Source organism: Neovison vison, chromosome 8 (assembly GCF_020171115.1).
Source record: "Neovison vison isolate M4711 chromosome 8, ASM_NN_V1, whole genome shotgun sequence".
NCBI classification, from domain to species: domain Eukaryota; kingdom Metazoa; phylum Chordata; class Mammalia; order Carnivora; family Mustelidae; genus Neogale; species Neogale vison.
In genome coordinates this window covers 1,484,713-1,501,682 of record NC_058098.1, presented here as the reverse complement: position 1 = coordinate 1,501,682, position 16,970 = coordinate 1,484,713, and the positions used below count along the sequence as shown (strand labels likewise).

Sequence of the window (16,970 nt, the reverse complement as noted above, 5' to 3'; positions counted from 1 at the left end):
GTGGGGAATCGGAATCTGCTGGAGATCCTCTCCGTCCCTCCTCCTGCCCGTGCTCACTCTCTCTAAAATAAAAAATCTTTAAAAAAAAGTGGGTGTACCTGAGACCATTATACAGAACGTCACGGATGGGCTCAAGTGAACGCACCAGACTCACCTGCGTCAACGTGAATAAATCTTTGAAACAAAACCACCTTCCACTTTGATACTTTTTGTGAAAAGCTTAACAGAGGTGACACGCAGGTGACAAACTGTCAGGCAGCATGGTGCAGAGTGGCCTTGCTTGTGGAGGGGTCTCTGGTGCGGGCTGGGAGGGCCGGGGGCTCTGGGTGGGTGTGCCCCGCGTGGTTACTGTGTCCCAGCGGAGCACAGGGTGGAAACGGAGGGCATCCGGTCCTTGTGAACATCGAGTCGGGCTTGGACAGTGGCCTCTTCATTCCATTCTGAGTACACATTAGCCTCTGGGAACAACACACACAGAGGGAATGAGGGGGGCCACCAGCACTCGTCACGGGAGGACGGGGGATCCCCAGGGGAGAATGGGGGGAGTAGGGAGACCTGCCTAGGGGACAATAAGGGGCAGCCATGCCAGCACTGTCATCACAGAGGAACAGGCCCCCCCCCCAGGAAAGAATGGGAAGAATGGGGAGACTCCCAGGGGAGAATGGGGGGCAGCCATGCCAGCACTGTCATCAGAGGGGAATGGGGGACCCCCAGGGGAGGATGGAGGGAATGGGGGACCCCAAGAGGAGAATGGGAGGAGTAGGGAGAGAGACCCCCAGAATGGGGACCGTCATGCCAGCACTGGGGAATGGGAGGAACCCAAGAGAAGAATGGGGGAATAAGGAGACTCCTGATGGGAAAATGGGGGATTCCCCAGGGAGACTGGGGAATGAAGGGACCCCAAAAGGAGAATGGGGAAGGAGGGGGACCCCCCCCCCGGGGGAGTATGAGGGCAGCCACGCCAGCACTGTCACGGGGGGAACAGGGAGGCAGCGCGGCATCTCCATCGCCCCCCAGGCGAGCACCGCTGGTGTCTTGGGCGCTGACTCCTGGACCCCCACGTCCAGGGCCGTGATTCGGCGACACACCCCTGGGGTCGCGAAGCCGGCCCTCCCCAGCCCCAGCGTCCTAGATCCCCTGACGTGAGGGCTGCTTCACGCACATCTTGGGACCTGGCGTGTCGCTCCGGCCGTGAATCTGCGACAGCCCCTCCCGCCCCGCAGGTGCACCGGCTCTCCCGCGACGGTGGGGGTGTGCACTCCAACGCCCCCCCGCCCCGGCTCGGTCGGCGCCCGCCGCGCTGTTCCGGACGCCGCCGCCAGGGGCCGCCGCCGCGCCCCTATGACACAGCAACAATAGGAGCCGCTCTGGCCCGCGCGCCGCCCGCCCGCGCTTCCGCCGGAAGGGAACGCGAGCGCGGGGCGGGCAAGGGAGGGCCGATGGACGGCTGTCCTTCCCAATCGCTGACGGCTCAGCGTCGGCCCCGCCCCTGAGGCAGCCCAATCGCCGGCGAGAGCGGCGGGAGGGGCGGAGCGAGAGGAGACTTCCGGCGGGGCCCGGCAGGCGCTGAGGAGGAAGAGCGAGCCCGGACGGTGCCTCTCGGCCGAGTCGCGGCGCGGGCCAGGTGCGGGGGTCGCCGGGGGCGGGGCCGGCTGCGGGGGCGGGGCCTGCGCCGTCGGGGTGCCGGAGCCGGGGTCGGGTCCGCGGAGGCCGGGGTGTGGGGCGCTGGGGCGGCCGGCGAGCCCAGGTGGGGGGGCCTGTGCGTGGGGCGGCGGCTCGGGGGGGGCCCGGACTCGGCCCGCCGCGGCCGTGTCGCCCGCCTGCCAGCGTGACGCCGGGGGCCGCGCGGGGCCGCGAGCTGCGGGGGCGGCCGCGCGCGGGGGGCGGCGGCGGGGGCGGCGCGGGGCGACGCGGGGCGACGCGCCCCCCGGCCCCGGAGCCGGCCCGGCGGCCCCGCAGCGCTCTTGCCCCGGCCGGCGGACGGGCCCGAGGAGCGGCGGCGGCGGCCGGCACCGGGCGGCGCGGGCTCGGGCGGCGCGGGGCTGGGGCCCGGGGCCGGGCTCCGCGAGGGCAGCTCCGCGGGAGGCGCGGCCGGGGGCGCCCCTGCCTTGACCCGGCGCGCGTGCGGGCGGCTCTTCCAGGATGACGACCTCGGGCGCGCTGTTCCCAAGCCTGGTGCCCGGCTCGCGGGGCTCCTCCAACAAGTACCTGGTGGAGTTCCGCGCGGGGAAGATGTCGCTGAAGGGCACGACCGTCACCCCCGACAAGCGGAAAGGGCTCGTGTACATCCAGCAGACGGACGACTCCCTCATTCACTTCTGCTGGAAGGACCGGACGTCGGGGACCGTGGAGGACGTGAGTGCGCTCGGCGCTGGGGCGGCCTGCGGGCGCGGCCGGGGCTGCTCCCCGACCCGCGCCCCGACCCGCGCCCCGACCCGCGCCGCTCTGCTCCGCTCGCGCGCCCCGGCCTGGCGGTCCGGCAGAGCCCTGCCTCGCGGCCTGGCCAGCCTCTGGCGGTGCGCCGGCGGGGTCCGCTGCGAGCCGCCGCTTCGGGGGCGTCTGCCCTTCCGCCCGCTTGCCCCCCCGCCCCCAGCAGGCCGCTCCTTCCCAAGGCGTCCTTGTTAGGCCTCCGGAGAGCCGCAAGCCTCCCTGCCCCGCTGAGCGCGGAGCCCCCCTCCTGGCCCTCATACCCTGGGGGGGCGCCTCTGAGCCTGTCTTCTCCACTGGGGGAGGCCCTGCCGGCGAGGGGCCTGGGCCCTGGACCCCCTCCCACCGCTCCCCTGCAGAGGAGGAGCCCGCGCGCTTCCCTGGGAGGCGGTGGGACCCGCAGTGGGTGTTTGGGGGAGGCTGACCCTCCTGCGCTCTCGGAAGGACCTGATCATCTTCCCGGACGACTGTGAGTTCAAGCGCGTGCCGCAGTGCCCCAGCGGCAGGGTCTACGTGCTCAAGTTCAAGGCAGGGTCCAAACGGCTCTTCTTCTGGATGCAGGTGCGTGGCGGGTGTGCGTCGCGGTTTCTCGCGTAGACGTGCTCGCCGGACGCTGGGACTCGCTGAGCGTCGGGGACCCTGAGAAGTCCTGGGTCTCCCTGTGGGGGTGGGAGCCGGGGGCGCTGGAGCAGGGCCGCTTCCAGAGTCCGGGCCCTTGTGGCTGGGCTCCTGGTGCTCTTGCAAGGTCCGGAAGTCCTGGCCCACGGACAAGAGTGCTTTCTGGACTGGACCCCAGTGTCGCTCTGCTGTCTGCGGACCCCGCCCCGCCCCGCTGGGAGCACCCCGGGGCCCGAGCAGGGCTGACCGTGTGTTCTCCTTGCTGCGTTTACAGAACGACGCGTCCGTTCGCAAGCTTTTCTGAGCCCGGCCTCCCCTAGCCCTCCCCGTCCCGTGGTTTGGGGGTCTTTGGGGGTCAGTGTGCCAGGGCTGTCCCGCCCGCCGGCCACTGGGCTTGTTTGGTCGTGGTGCTGCCGCAGCGGGTTACAATGACTCTGAGTGAGGCTGTTTCCCGTATGGGGGGTGGGAGGGCGTCCCTGTGCGGACACCCCGAAGCGCACGTGTTCAAAGTGGGTGATCAGAGGCCTCTGCAGACAGATGTTTCCAGTTTCCTTCGGTGGAGGTTGACCCCACTGCCCTCCCCTGGCACGTACCAGGCAGGGCAGAAGCGGTTTCTCTCGCGGGGCCGGCCAGGCTGTGCTGCAGACGCTGGTCTCTGCGCACGCGGTGAGAGAGCTGCGTGGACAAGCGGGCCGGGCGGGTGCGGCGCGCAGGGGGAGACTGCAGGCGCGGGAGGGCCCAGCTTGTTTCTCCGGGTTCTCCCGGGGAACGTTCCGCCGGCTCTGCCTTGCCCGGTTTTGCTTGTCTGCTCTGCTTCCTTCTGCTCTGGGCGCGGGGACACTGTGTTGTCCCCCTTCTGTGTCCCTGGCCCCCAGCAGACCCGCAGCGCATGCCCGGTTGTGGTGCTTCATCTCGTGGTTCTGGGGGCACGTAGGGGTGGTGCTTCCGGAGGACGGCCTACACCCCGGGGTGCTGGTGTCGAGCGCCTGCCAGGTGTGCTCTCTGGGGTTTCTGGCGAACCCCGAAGGGCCACGGGCGGGCTGGCTCATGGGCAGTGGTGTGATAGGAGGGGAAGGTCACCGTGTCACGCTCCTACACGAGGTGCAGGAGGGCTTCGTGGCTTTTAGGCTGTTGTGTGAGGCACCGAGTTCAGGCGTTCAGAAGGCGTCGCTGTGTGCGGCCCCGGGCTCTCAGTGCCTCAGTCTCGGGCCGCGGGGTGAGCGCGGCTGCAGCTCCGCAACCATGACGGGCGGCCGTTCCCGGCGGCCCTGCCGGGTCCTCGGTGCCGTGCGGCGGTGGACGGGGCCCACATTGCTGGCGGCGAACCGCCCCCTCACAGCTGTGGTCCTGTCCTCCCCTACAGGAGCCCAAGACCGACCAGGACGAGGAGCACTGCCGGAAGGTCAACGAGTGCCTGAACAGCCCTCCAATGCCGGGCGCGCTGGGGGCCAGCGGGACGGGAGGCCACGAGCTCTCTGCGCTGGGCGGTAGGTGCCACCTTCCAGAACGCGCTGGCGCGGCAGTGCCCGCAGGGGATGTCTGTTCCCGATGATGCGCGCAGCTCCTGTCGCTGCTTGCAATGTGGCCGTTGTCTTGCTCCTCCTCTCTCGTTAGGGTTCTGTGAGCGCGCGTGAGGCGGGGGCGGGGCAGAGGCAGAGGGAGCCCCCCCCCGCCGCTCAGCAGGGGGCCTGGCGCAGGACTTGATCCCGGCACCCTGAGGTCCTGACCTGAGCTGAAGGCAGACTCAGCGCACTGAGCCCCTGTGGTTGTTCGGGGGAAACAGAGGTTTCCGAGTTAGAAGCCTCTTAGTCGTCCCAAGTCTCCGTCCAGCTTCTGGGGATAAAACTGTGCGCCCCGCCGTGTTGTCGCGTCCCAGGCGCTGCTGTGAGGGCAGGGGACGCTGAAGGGCGGGCTTATGGGGCGCGCGGTCTCAGCCAGGGCCGGGGAGTCTGAGCGCGTCCTGTCCCGCAGGCGAGGGCGGCTTGCAGAGCCTGCTGGGGAACATGAGCCACAGCCAGCTCATGCAGCTCATCGGACCCGCCGGCCTGGGAGGACTGGGTAAGCCCCGCGTGCGGACCGCGCGGCCTTTGGCGAGGGTCGCTTTGGGATTGGAATGTTTCCTTCCCTGTGGTTCTCAGTGACAGCTGCGAACGGCTGTCCCGGGCCGGGCCCGTGTGCCCTGTGGTTTGAGCTGGGAGCTGGTCCGTGGGGAGGACCTCGCTCTGTACTTGAGGGACCCACAAGGGGCCTGGGAGCGGGGCTCCTGCTGGGCCCTCTGCTCAGGTTCCCCTCCGGGGGGCTTGCCCGCTGCCGCCGCCTCTTGCGCTGGGATGGCTGCTGCTTGGGCGGAAGGGAAACCCTCGCTACTGTGCCAGGTGTGGACCGTGTGTTACCTTGGACCTAAGTGCGTCGTTAGCGGGACGGAAGACAGAAACGATGGGACATGCGGAATAAGCTTCTAGAATGCTACAGCCCCAGCAGTCACGGCTCTGGCACCCTGGTCCGCTGTGGTCCCCGTTCTCCCCTGCTTGTCCCTTGGTGTTAGTGTAGGATATCTGGCAGCTAGAGGTGGGCTCTTTGGGACGGGGTGGCAGCTGAGCTCATGTGTCCTTGCAGGTGGGCTGGGGGCCCTGACCGGGCCGGGCCTGGCCAGCCTCCTGGGGAGCGGAGGGCCTCCAGCCAGCAGCTCCTCGTCCAGGTGAGCCTTGCCCCCGCCCTACCCCCCCACGTGCCACCAGGGGTCCCATCCTTCAGGGTGACTGGACATAGGAGATGCAGAAGGACTGAAGAGACACCTGGGGAGGGACCTTTTTGGGGTCTCAACTGTTGCGGATCCCGGGCAGTTCAAGGACCGCTGCTGTAGGAGTGACCTGCCGTGGGCACCTCTAGGGTGTGTGGTCGCTCCATTGCTGCCCTTGCTCTTCCCAGCTCCCGGAGCCAGTCCGCGGCCGTCACCCCGTCCTCCACCACCTCTTCGACCCGAGCCACCCCAGCCCCCTCTGCTCCAGCGGCTGCCTCGGTGACCAGCCCGAGCCCCGCACCCAGTTCAGGTAACGGAACCAGCACGGCAGCCAGCCCAACCCAGCCCATCCAGCTGAGCGACCTTCAGAGCATTCTAGCTACGATGAACGTGCCGGCCGGGCCAGGAGGCGGCCAGCAAGGTAACACACACGCCGCTCGGCTCCAGGCTTGGGGGGGAAGGGGCCTGCAGCCCCCTTCCTGCGCGCTTGCTGCCTCTCCGAGGTGGGCCGAGCAGGTCTCCAGGCTGAGCCGCTGCTCCTTCGCCTCGCCCCGCCCCGCCCGATGATGCCACGGCTTGGGCGTCTGCGGTTGGCCTCGAGCCGCTGACGGCCGTGTGCTTACGCCTCAGTGGACCTGGCCAGTGTTCTGACGCCCGAGATCATGGCTCCTATCCTTGCCAACGCGGATGTCCAGGAGCGCCTGCTGCCCTACCTGCCCTCTGGGGAGTCACTGCCGCAGACGGCAGAGGAGATCCAGAACACGCTGACCTCGCCCCAGTTCCAGCAGGTAGGTGCTGTGGCCTGGGTGCACCCTGCTGTGTGCTCAGTGGCAGGGGACACGGCTCACCTTCCACGTGCTTCCCTGTCACCAGGTGTCCCTGCACCTGGCCCAGGCACCCCCCCCACCCCCCGTTCTCCTGGGGCGTTTGCCAGGCGTGCACTCAGGGCATCGGGCTGTCCTTTGCAGGCTCTGGGTATGTTCAGCGCCGCCTTGGCCTCTGGGCAGCTGGGCCCCCTCATGTGCCAGTTCGGCCTGCCTGCAGAGGCTGTGGAGGCCGCCAACAAGGGCGGTAAGTACCTGCCCCCCCCCGCCCCGCCTCTTCCCTACCCCACGTGGCTGAGGGAGAGTCCCTCTCTCTCCTTGTCATTAAAGGCTTCCCCGTTTGCACAGAATAGGGTTAGCTGGTTTGGTCATGGCGTGTCGGTGGTCTTGGGCCTTAGTCTTGAGATTTTCATCTGTCCCCTTTGGTCAGCAGTTCCAGGCCAGGGTATAGAAGGTTACCTTGTGTTTTTAATGCATTTTAGATGTGGAAGCATTTGCCAAAGCCATGCAGAACAGTGCCAGGCCCGAGCAGGAGGGGGACGGGAAGGACAAGAAGGACGAAGAGGAAGACATGAGCTTAGATTAATTAGCTGTTGTCCCCAAGGGGTCGGGATTCACGGCTGGTGACCTCAGTGATGGGGCTTGGGGCGCGGCGCATGCCCTCAGCTCCGTTTCGGCTTGCTGAGAAATAAAGGTCTTGTCTTTTACCTGCCACTTGTGGTTTTCCTGTGTACCCCCCAGGGGAGCTGGTATGAGGGCGGCCCCCTGGGCGGTGGTTCCCCCACGAGCACGTCCAGGGTCAAGACCGGTCTCTGGCTGCTCTGCTTTCATGTTTAAAGTCAACCCTCAGTGAAACAAGATGTTTTTTAATTTTCAGGGAGCAGGGCAGATTCCTCACTTTAGGAAATGTTGGGGGAAGGGAAATGTCAGCACAAAACCGAAAGAAAAAGGACCAGAAGCCTCAGTTTGCAACATTAGGTAGGACTTAGACCGTTCTAGAGAGACGTGTCATCACCCCCAGAATCTGGAGTCCAGACGGCCTTGATGTGACGCCGGCTGAGTGTGGGGCCGGGCACTCTGCGAGGTGGGAGCCTGCCCGCCCGGGGCGGCCCTCCTGTGGACACTGGGCCAGGGTCCCTGAAGGTTCTTGGGCGTGGTTGCTGGAGGGGCAGCTTGCTAGGTGGCTGGGCAGCCGCTGGCCCCCACTGCCCCCTGGATGCCCACAGAGTGAGGCCACGAGATGGGGGCGCCATTCAGCACCAGATTCCTCATGCAGCCACGGTAGGCTGGAGGCTCAGCCCGTGTGTTCATGGATTCTGGGGGAGGAGAAGGGGGGAGACCGGTCAGAGCAGAGGCCAGCATCCCAGTGCCCCCCACCATGCCTCAGTCTTCCTGGCTGCCCCATCACAGGAGGGTGGGATGAGAGCAGGCCCTGGCACCTGGTCCCCGAGGAGCCGTCCCTTCTCCTAGGCAAGGCCACCTTCACCAGGCAGGCCCCCGACGGGCAACTCCCACCCCCAGGCTGAGGCCGCCCTCACCAGGCAGGCCCCCGAGGTGCAGAAGTGACTGGGCGCTGTCCGTGGAGGCCGCCAGCATGGGGCCCAGGGTCCGGTTGCTCTGCGTGTCCACCTCCAGCTGGAGCATGTTCCCACTTCTGGTCACTGTGGGCACAGGGTCCCCGTGACTGGGAGGGGCTGGGGGCTGTCCGCCATGCGGCCTGCACCACTGCCCCTCCCAAGCCCCTCTTGGGTGCTCTACTCAGCAGAAAAGCAGAGGGGGGCTTACCTGCCAGTCGGTGCCACTGCCCATCACACAAGGCTGCAGTGTGTGTCACCCACGTGGAGAACTCCCCGGCACCGTCGTCCGCCCGCAGCAGGACCTGGGTGGGGGCGGGGGGGGGGGTCAGGAGAGTCCCATGAACCTCAACCCGCCCCGCGGCCTCAGCCCCCTGGCCCGCAGCCTACCCGCTCGGCCTGCGTCTGCAGCTGCAGGTAGGGGGGTGCCAGGCCCCGGCCCAGGTGGAAGATGAGGCCAGTGGCCGTCCGAGGCCGCACTTCCAGCTCCAGGGCCTCCAGGGCCGCGGGAGGCGGCTTGGTGTCTGTGAGGAGGGAGCTGTGAGGAGGGGCAGGGCAGCAGGGCTACCACTCCCGCCCCGCTGAGGCAGGGGTGCACCCGTGCCCTACAGACCTAGGGTGACGACACCCCCGCTGTCTGCAAAGAACAGGCCCTTCTCCAGGGGGCCTGAGAAGCATGGCGTGACCCCGACTGCCCGTGTGGGGGCCCCCAGGGGCCGCCCATCCAGCCTCAGTCTTCTCACACAGCCAATGAAGCCGGAGCTGCCGGGGGCCGCCTGTGGGGACACAGATGGGCTGGTGCGGTGGGAGGTCCCAGGGGCCCAGGAGGGCCGTTCAGCAGGGGATGGGGTGCGGGGGGAGGTGGTTCAGGGGTGGGGGGGTTACACAGAGGAGGTTCTCACTGGGAGGCTTGCGCTGGTGCCACGAGCTGGGAGGCCCCCCACGAAGAGAGTCTGGGGCCAGGGGCTCCCTGCCCCCTGGTGCTGCTGGCCGGGCCCCTCCCGGTCCTGGGCCCAGACTCCGTCTACCACCAGCTGGATCCGGGTCTTTTCCCATCTCACAGACACCTGGGGCGGGAGGGGGCACGTCAGAACGGGAGCTCCCAGGACCTGGCCCGTGCCCCCTCAGCGACTCACCGCGTGCCACCGGCCAGCCCGTGAGCGCTGGCGGCTCTGGACACGGAGCTGGGGCCCAGGGCCCTCCGTCTGAGCAACCAAGTGGCCGTGGCTCAAGAGCACAGCCAGGGAAGGGCCACTGGCCGTGCTGGGGACAGCGAGCAGCAGAAGTCCGCGGGGGGTGCGCGGGCGGACCAGCATCGAGATGTGGGACCTGGAAGCCGAGCGAGGCCGTCAGCCTGGGCGGCCCTTGGGCACCCTCCCCACCCGGCCTGGCCTTACCAGTTCCTGGGAGGTGCCGGGACATGGGCAAACTCCAGGTGACTGGACGGGGGGCCCCCAAACTGGTAGGCGTCTCGGATGGTCCTGAGAGACCAGGGCGGGGTGCAGGCAGGGTCCTCGGGGGGCTGGCGGCTGCGTCGGCCAGCCTGGGGGGAATCGGAAGGGAAGCAGAATGCGTGGTGATGGCCTTCCGACCACACCCCTATCCCGCCTGGCACACAGTGTCCGGTCCCCCACCTTCCGTGCCGCTGCTGCCCTCAGTCCTCGAGGTGCCTGCCCTGGGGTCTGGGCGTGCGGGGCTGGGACACAGCCTGAGCTCACGTTGACTTTCTTCCAGTCCTGCTGCAGGTCAAACACACGTTGCGGCCCCAGCGGCCTGCGGAGGGCGGCGGGTCAGCACTGGTTGGGGGAGGGGGTGCCAGACCACACCCCTATGCCCCCCCCCCCGCCCCGCCCGCCCCCCCCCCCCCCCCCCCCCCCGCTCACCGCAGCATGAATACATTGCTGATGCAGCCACTGAAGTTGAAGTAGTCGCCGGACTTAGACCAGCCTCCCAAGTACAGCACCTGGTTCTTCTCAGACGGGGCCTGGGGCCTGGGGGGCGGCCCCTGGCGGGGCTTCATCTGCTGAAGCTGGTCGTCCACATAGAGCCAGACCCTGCAAGGACAGCAACGTTTTCCCCGCCCGGCGCCATCCGCCCCCAGTGCTTCCACCTCCCGGTCCCTGGACACCGCTGCCAGGGGCCCAGTGGGCCAGGCTCACCCTGTGTCGTTGCTGTAGAAAGCCACGTAATGGGGGGCACCATCGGCAAAGCTCCCTTGGGTCTTCACCTCTGTCGTCGGCAGCCGGAGTGCCACCCGGCCCTGCTGCAGGAACACCTGGTATGGCCCATCCTGGGGACAGTGCCCAGGTCAGGGGAGCAGGCCAGGGCCTGCACTCCCGTCCCCTCGCCCCCAGAGCCCCACGCTGCTTGCCAGGAGAGAGGGCGCACGCACCAGGAATTCTTTGAGGTAGAGCAGACCGGCATCCTGGGTGCTGCGGAAGCCGAAGCCAGAGTAGATGTGGCCCGTGACGGGGGGGACATCAGGGAGCCCCAGGGACAGGTAGCCGTCACCGTGGAAAGTCATGGCCCGTCCCACCTAGAGGAGAGGGACTGTGAAGGCCCACAACACAGGCCTGGAATGGGGCTGCTGGCCAGGGCGGGCCGGGGCTCACCAGCAGGTCGGCAGTGCAGCCCGAGCTGATGCCCGTCGTGTTCAGCCTCTTGAGATCCACGTACTTGCCCTGAGCCTTGATGCCCTTGATGCATCCACGGATCGAGCCTCCGGAGGGGAAGAGCTGCCGCAGGCTGCAGGGGACGGACATCAGGACCCGCCGCCGCCGCCACCTCCAGGGTGCCCGCCTGCTCCCGGCCGGCCACTCCCATACTCACCTTGGGGGCAGCTGGTCGGGCGGCACGCCCCCGAGGTAGTAGGCGCTGGCCAGCTCCAGCGTGCTGCTGTGGTCCACACTGAACGCATTGTTCCTCTCCACGCGCACCAGCACGCGGCTGACGCGGCCACGGCTCCCCCCCAGCAGGAACACCTGGATCTGTGGGGTGCCGGCGGGCCCCAGCTTGAGGGTGAGCCGTGCGTCCCACGGGTCCTCCCGGAGCCCCTGAGCCCTCCCCCGAGCCCAGCCTCACCGCCTTGCTGGCCGTGGTCATGTTCAGCAGACTGGCGTCCACCGCCGGGCTCAGCGTGGCCTCCATCAGGCCTGCGCCGAAGTCATAGAGGAGGAGCAGGGAGCCCTTCCGCACGGCCAGGCACAGGAACTGGTCCTGGGGGGAGAGGCAGGTCAGTGCGGGGTGGGGGGTGCTGCGGAGGGCTGCGAGCTGGGGCCGGCGGCCTGCGTGCCTGCTGCTGCATGAAGAAGACGATGCCGCTGGAGGACGCGAGCCGCAGCTCCTGCTCGAAGCGCTTGGTCGTGCCCATCTGACTCTCCACCCTGATGCGTGCGAAGCCAGAGCCGTCCAGGTAGGAGCCGTCCGTAAGCCACGGGTCCCCGGTCGACTTGGAGCTACAGGTCAGAGATGGGAGCAGTCAGCCAAGAGCCAGCCAGGGGGCGACGAGGGCCCGGCCCCGGCTGCACGTACCGGGCACAGGGCCTATCCACGGCGGTGTCCAGCTGGAAGGTCTCCTCGAAGTTGTAGAGGCTCAGCACCTCCTCGTTGAGCGCCTCCATCTCGATGCAGCCCAAGTAGCCAGGGAGGCGGAGGGGTTCGGGGGGCTGCCGGCACAGGGCACAGTCAGGGCTTCTTGCCCCCAGGACAGACCCCAGGGAGGGCACTCAGTGGGCAGCCAGGCACAGAGCAGGACCTCCTGGGACCGGAGTGCAGGGCCGCCCCCGCCCCCACCCCGCCAGGCTCACCGTGAAGTGGCTGGGGTAGCCCCCCACGTAGAAGACAAAGTCGTCAGGTCGCAGACTGAGCAGCCCCTCGGCCCCAGGGGCCACTGTGTCCCCCTTGGTCTCATGGAGCATCTGTTTCTCCACCGTGACAGACATGTGGCCAAACTGGAGGGTCCTGAAGGCAGAGTGGGGGGTGAGTGGACCCCGTCCGGCGGTGGAGGGAGCCCAGGGGGCCAGGTCACCCACCTGTCGATGCTGACTGCTGCGAACTGCTCCCCGATGTCTTCGTCGATGCTGAGGGCTGCGGGGCCCGCCTCCCCCAGGCGGTACACCCAGTGCACCCTCTGGTTCCGCAGAGCCACGCCCATGTAGTCCCCGACGGCCTGCAGTGACAGGAGGCTCAGCATGACCGGCACCTAGCCCCGCCATGCCCGCCCAGCCCACTGTGCCCGCCTGGTACCTGGCGGCTGCCCAGGTAGAGCACAAAGCGATCCCCGGGGGCCTGGCCAGACTCCGGGTTTGGACTCTGGAGGTAGAACTTGAGGGCGGTGTAGGCCGCAAGGTCGGAGAGGTCCCGGGGGGCACGCAGCCGCACCCCAGAGTGCCCATTGAACTTCATGGACACCTTGACCTATGTGGAGGACACGTGGCTCATCAGTGTCCACTTCCTGGTCTCCTAGATGCCCGCCGTCCCCCGGCCCTTGCACTCACCTTGCTGGCAGCCCCGCGGGCCTGGGCAATGAGCTCCCGCACACGGCCGATACTGGCAGACAGGGCCAGGCTGGCGTTGCGTGCGCCGCGGTTTTCCAGGAGGCTCAGCTTGGCGAGCAGCTGCGGGAGTGTCTTCTCCAGGGTGGACACTGCGGGGAGCGGGGGAGGCCGTGCCCCTGACAGCCTGTCCTCCCCAGGCCCCGGCCACCCGCCGTCAGGGCTGTGGCACCCCGGCACCCACCTGAGCGGCCCGCGTCGAGCACCGCCTGGCCCAGGTCCTGGCCCCGCAGGCCTCCGTACTGGTCTTGCCACTGCTGCACGCGCTTGCGCATGTCCTGGAGCCGCGACTGCACACGGGTAGCCGTGGCCTGGGCGTCGGCGGCTGCAGCCTTGGCGTGAGCGATCCTGCTGGTCTCGTCTGCGGCGGGCAGCGTGCAGGTGAGCTCAGAGGGACACAGGCGAGGACCATCCTGGCTTCACCTGCCCTCGGGGTGGGGGTGGGGCAACAGCCCCGCCCTGACAAGCTCCCGTAATCAGGGCACTTAGCACCCCACGGATCTCCCGAGAACCACAGGCAGCAGAGACACTACGTGTGTGTCCTGCCCTCCACCGGACAGCTCCTCCGTGCCCTCCTTTTAGACCGCAGCCGGCCACCCCCACACCTGTGTCAACTCTGCCATCTGTCCCAAGGCCCTGCCTGAGCCTCCATGGCGCCCAGGCCCAAGCTTGCTGGGATGTTCGACCTGGGTCAGGGGCATCACCCCTCGCCCAGAGGCCTGCCCTGGGTCCTTGGCTCTGCCACGTGGGCCTCTGTGCTCCCACCCCCTCGTGCCGTCCAACCACCCCCTCGGATGGCCTTCCTGGGGGCCCAAGCAGGCCCAATGCCCCTCAGCCTCTGAGGATGAAGTGTCCTTGCTGCACGCTCCCCATGGTCCCCCACACCCTCTCATTTCTCTCCAAAGCACCTCCTGCTCCCTTCCTGCTTTCACTTGCTCCTTGGATCTATTTTGTGTAGTTTCCTGACAAGCGAGCAACTTCTGGGGCTGGGGCTGCCCAGCACTCTGGACGGCACAGGTATAGACCCGTCCCTGTTCAGGGCCCCACGGAGAGCCCCGGCTGGCACCCTGCTTGTAGGGGGAGGGAGGGTCCACCTGGGGACAAGCAGAAGGCGAGGGGAGGGGCGAGGACCAACGTACTGGTGTCCATGGCCAGCATGGCCTGTGCCTCCTGGACTCGGGCTGCCAACTGCTCCTTCTTGGCCTGGGCATCTTGGAGCTGGGTCCTGGTACCCTGGATGGCAGCCCGTGCTGCGGGGGGAAGCAGCCTCAGCCCCAGGAGCCCCCACTCCCAGCGCATAGCCCACCTCGGCCAGCCTCATCAGGAAGGGACGAGGCCAACATGCCCACGGACGGAGACACCCAGACACGAGGACCGTCACTGTGGGGAGGGCGGGAACCCCATGCAGATGTAACCACCCCCTTCCACAGCTCACACAAGGAAGCTCGGGGGGGGGGCCAGGCCACCATCCAGCGACCCCCAGCACCCTGAGGGCTGAGCAGCAGAGCACGTGCCCCTTGCCACCAGCCGGCACTTCCTCCTCCACCAGGTACCCATCCAGACAGGAGAAACCCCTTCCCAGCCCCTCCACAGCCCCGGGGCCTGGCCCCAAGGCCCGGGGGGCGTCGGGCCTCTGCAAAGCTCCCAGGGCAACGCGCTGAGCCGGTGGGAAGCGGGGCCCCCACACAGGGCGGCTGTCACATCCCACCCATCATCACCCCAGTGTGAACAGAGACAGCCCCGGCACTTACCGCGGCCCAGCCTCTGCTGTTCACGGAGAGCAGCCTCGGCTAGGGCACTGCCGTTGATCAGCAGCTCCCGGGCTCGGGGTGCCAGGCCACGTCCTACCACCGTCTGCGCACACAGGAGCAAGACGTGCTTCATACCTGCCTGCTGGGAACCAGAGGCGGGCGGGGCGGGGGGCAGGGGCTCTTGCAGGGGCTGTGGGCGGAGGGGGGGGGCAGGGGCTCTTGCTGGGGCCGGGGGGCGGGGGGAGGGCCTCACCGCCCACGTGTGGCTGGCCTGCCGCAGTGCCTGGCTAGCAGCTCCCTCGGCGGCCAGCACGGCGTGGAGCACGCTGCTGTAGGCACTGGCAGCCTCGACGGCCCGTTGGACGAAGCCGTCCTGGTTGAGCCCGCGGAGGACGCTGCGAGCAGGCAGGAGAGGGCCACAGGGTGCGTAGGTTGGGGGCCCGGACCCAGACATCCTCAGACCAACCGGCCTGCCTCCTCTGGTCCCCCCGTCCCCAGCCCCTGCCCTGCCGCCCGCCCGCCATGCGCGCCTTTCTCATCCCTTGCGGCCGGTTTGGGCCGGGACCCCTCCAGGGACCTTGTACAGACAACGGCCGCTTCCTCCAGGAGCCCTCCCAGATAGGCCGTGCCCCAGGAAGGCCCCGTTGCATCCCCGGGGCATCCTGCAGCCACGCACCTGGACAGGTTGAGGGCCAGCTGAGCCAGCTGCTGCGCATGTGTCTCGGCGGCCTCCACCAAGCCCACCTTGCTGCCTGCCGGGGAGAAGGCCCGCATCTTCTCCAGCAGCGGCGTCCGGGCCCCATCCAGGTTCGCAGCGAGGCGCTCATACTCCTGGAAGGGGCGGGGGTGTAAGTGGGACCCTCCCCTCCTCAACCCAATCCCCTACTCGCTCTCCCCTGATCTGGGAAGCCGGAGGCCGCACTCCGTGTGCAGACCCCTGGCAGCCTCGGAGTCCCCAGGCGGGACCGCACTCACTTCCCTGGCCCGGTCCATGCCGCGCAGGAGTCCAGAGAGCTGGGCCAGGGTGTCACTGGCGGCCTGCAGAGTGGCCCTCAGCGTGGCATTGTCCCTGGACAGCTCCTGCTTCCGGAGCTGGAGGCCCCGGGGAAGAAAGGGGGTGACAAGAACGGAGGTGTGACAGGGTGGGAACGAGGGGCCGCAGGGTGGCAGGGGGAGCGGGGGAAGGGAGAGGGAGAGCGAGCCCCTCACCAGGGCGTCCTCCAGGCGCTCCTGGTTCCGGCTGTTGAGCTCCTCGGCCTCCCGAGTGGTGCCTACTGCCCGGTTCAGGGCCCCTCGCAGGTCCATGAGGCCAGCCTCGTGCTGGGCCAGCTGGGCCCGGGTGCGTGCGGCCAGCGCCCGGTTCCCCTCCCAGCGGCCGGTCAGCTGCTCCTGCACACGGGCCAACACTGGCCCAGATCCCAGGTGGGGACGGCTGGGCAGTGACTCCGGGTCCCCGCCCAGGGCCCGCCCGGTCCCCCCACCGGCCCCGTCTCAAGCTGGTCTCGGCTGCTCACGTCTCTGGGCCGCGTCCAGCTGGGCCTCGGCTGCTGCTCTTGGGGCGTCCAGGTGTCGGGCCCGCATCTCCCCCAGCAGCCGCTCGGCCTCAGCCAGAGTCCGCCGCACGTGCTCGCCCGACGGGGCCGAGGCGTTGGCCGGGAACAGGTGGTCCATCCGAGACTCGAGCTCTACGGCGGCCGGGGAGGGCGGTCAGGGCCGGCCTGCTGACGGAGCAGAGCCCTGCCCTCCGGCTCCCACGCCCGAGGCCTCAGCCAGCGCGCTCCGAGCGCCAGCACAGCACCCAGGAATGCCCCGCACGGCTGGTACAACCCGGCTCCAGGCCCCAGCTCGGCTCGGCCGCCTGACCTCCCGGCCCCCACCCTCTCACCTTCCTCAGCCCCTCCCAAACCCCCACCGCCCCTCTGCCCCACCTGCCCCTAGGCCTCCTGACCCAACCAGCCCTGTGGCGGGTCGCCACCAACTGCCTTCCTCCCCATGCCTGGGTGGAGTCAGCGCCTCCCCTGCGGCGGCCGTTCTGACTCAGGCGCCACCAGCAGGTGCCCCTCAGTGCCCCCCGCCCACCCGTCTGGCCATACCGCACCCTCTCCGGCCTCCCACGCTGCCCTGCTGTCCACTCAGCCGCGTCTAAGCGGCCAGACCCCGCCGGTTCTTCGAACCCTGCTCCGACCCTGACCGCCCTTCTGCTTGCCCACCACCCGCTACCCAGCCGGGCTCGCCCCTACCGCTCAGGAGGTGGTCCACAGCCCGGATGGCCTCCAGCAGCGCCTGCGCCCGGCCCAGTGAGGCCTTGGTGCTGTCCAGCAGCCGGCTGGCCTCGGCGAGGGCTCTTGTGGCCTGTGGACACAGCATCCTGTCAGGCCACAGCCTAAAGCAAGGCTCGGGGGTGACGCTGGGCACTCTGGGGCCCGGGGGGTGCAGCCTACAGAAGGGGCTTCCTAGGGGAGGCGTGTCCCGGGCAGGGGTCC

At 68.5% G+C, this 16,970-nt stretch overlaps 2 protein-coding genes across 3 annotated transcripts in view; one reads left to right on the top strand and one right to left on the bottom strand.

Moving 5' to 3' along the window:
- The first annotated feature begins 1,554 nt into the window (after positions 1-1,554).
- ADRM1 (ADRM1 26S proteasome ubiquitin receptor) lies at positions 1,555-7,321 on the top strand. 2 transcript variants are annotated; one of them, XM_044262713.1, is made up of 10 exons: positions 1,555-1,624; positions 2,142-2,355; positions 2,872-2,988; positions 4,409-4,532; positions 5,017-5,103; positions 5,662-5,743; positions 5,974-6,206; positions 6,416-6,573; positions 6,754-6,856; positions 7,092-7,321. In XM_044262713.1, the coding sequence occupies exons 2-10, from the start codon at positions 2,143-2,145 to the stop codon at positions 7,193-7,195; spliced, it is 1,221 nt and encodes a 406-aa protein (XP_044118648.1). In that variant the 5' UTR covers positions 1,555-1,624; position 2,142; the 3' UTR covers positions 7,196-7,321. The 2 variants fall into 2 exon arrangements, with proteins under 2 accessions (XP_044118648.1, XP_044118649.1); XM_044262714.1 differs by lacking the exon at positions 1,555-1,624 and adding an exon at positions 1,729-1,747.
- Positions 7,322-7,455: 134 nt separating this feature from the next.
- LAMA5 (laminin subunit alpha 5) overlaps positions 7,456-16,970 on the bottom strand; it is a 47,031-nt gene continuing 37,516 nt past the window's right edge. Inside the window, exons 51-80 of the mRNA XM_044262712.1 lie at positions 16,728-16,839; positions 16,002-16,172; positions 15,697-15,893; positions 15,463-15,579; positions 15,164-15,318; positions 14,741-14,882; positions 14,488-14,590; positions 13,876-13,986; positions 12,921-13,097; positions 12,680-12,828; positions 12,429-12,599; positions 12,215-12,351; positions 11,990-12,143; positions 11,715-11,848; positions 11,476-11,638; positions 11,265-11,399; positions 11,013-11,170; positions 10,796-10,928; positions 10,576-10,719; positions 10,343-10,473; positions 10,067-10,237; positions 9,818-9,956; positions 9,581-9,726; positions 9,320-9,512; positions 9,086-9,250; positions 8,797-8,959; positions 8,574-8,707; positions 8,395-8,488; positions 8,148-8,270; positions 7,456-7,925 (exon numbers count right to left, since the gene is read on the bottom strand). Of these exons, the coding sequence (XP_044118647.1) occupies positions 7,786-7,925; positions 8,148-8,270; positions 8,395-8,488; positions 8,574-8,707; positions 8,797-8,959; positions 9,086-9,250; positions 9,320-9,512; positions 9,581-9,726; positions 9,818-9,956; positions 10,067-10,237; positions 10,343-10,473; positions 10,576-10,719; positions 10,796-10,928; positions 11,013-11,170; positions 11,265-11,399; positions 11,476-11,638; positions 11,715-11,848; positions 11,990-12,143; positions 12,215-12,351; positions 12,429-12,599; positions 12,680-12,828; positions 12,921-13,097; positions 13,876-13,986; positions 14,488-14,590; positions 14,741-14,882; positions 15,164-15,318; positions 15,463-15,579; positions 15,697-15,893; positions 16,002-16,172; positions 16,728-16,839 (4,362 nt within the window). The 3' untranslated portion in view covers positions 7,456-7,785. The remainder of the gene's footprint in view (positions 7,926-8,147; positions 8,271-8,394; positions 8,489-8,573; positions 8,708-8,796; positions 8,960-9,085; positions 9,251-9,319; positions 9,513-9,580; positions 9,727-9,817; positions 9,957-10,066; positions 10,238-10,342; positions 10,474-10,575; positions 10,720-10,795; positions 10,929-11,012; positions 11,171-11,264; positions 11,400-11,475; positions 11,639-11,714; positions 11,849-11,989; positions 12,144-12,214; positions 12,352-12,428; positions 12,600-12,679; positions 12,829-12,920; positions 13,098-13,875; positions 13,987-14,487; positions 14,591-14,740; positions 14,883-15,163; positions 15,319-15,462; positions 15,580-15,696; positions 15,894-16,001; positions 16,173-16,727; positions 16,840-16,970) is intronic.

Excerpts from the sequence above, each read along its gene's own strand:
- ADRM1 (XM_044262713.1), top strand. The coding sequence starts at position 2,143 with ATGACGACCTCGGGCGCGCTGTTCCCAAGCCTGGTGCCCGGCTCGCGG. Across the intron at positions 4,533-5,016 it reads CGAGCTCTCTGCGCTGGGCG|GCGAGGGCGGCTTGCAGAGC; the intron begins GTAGGTGCCACC and ends CCTGTCCCGCAG. Across the intron at positions 6,857-7,091 it reads GGAGGCCGCCAACAAGGGCG|ATGTGGAAGCATTTGCCAAA; the intron begins GTAAGTACCTGC and ends AATGCATTTTAG.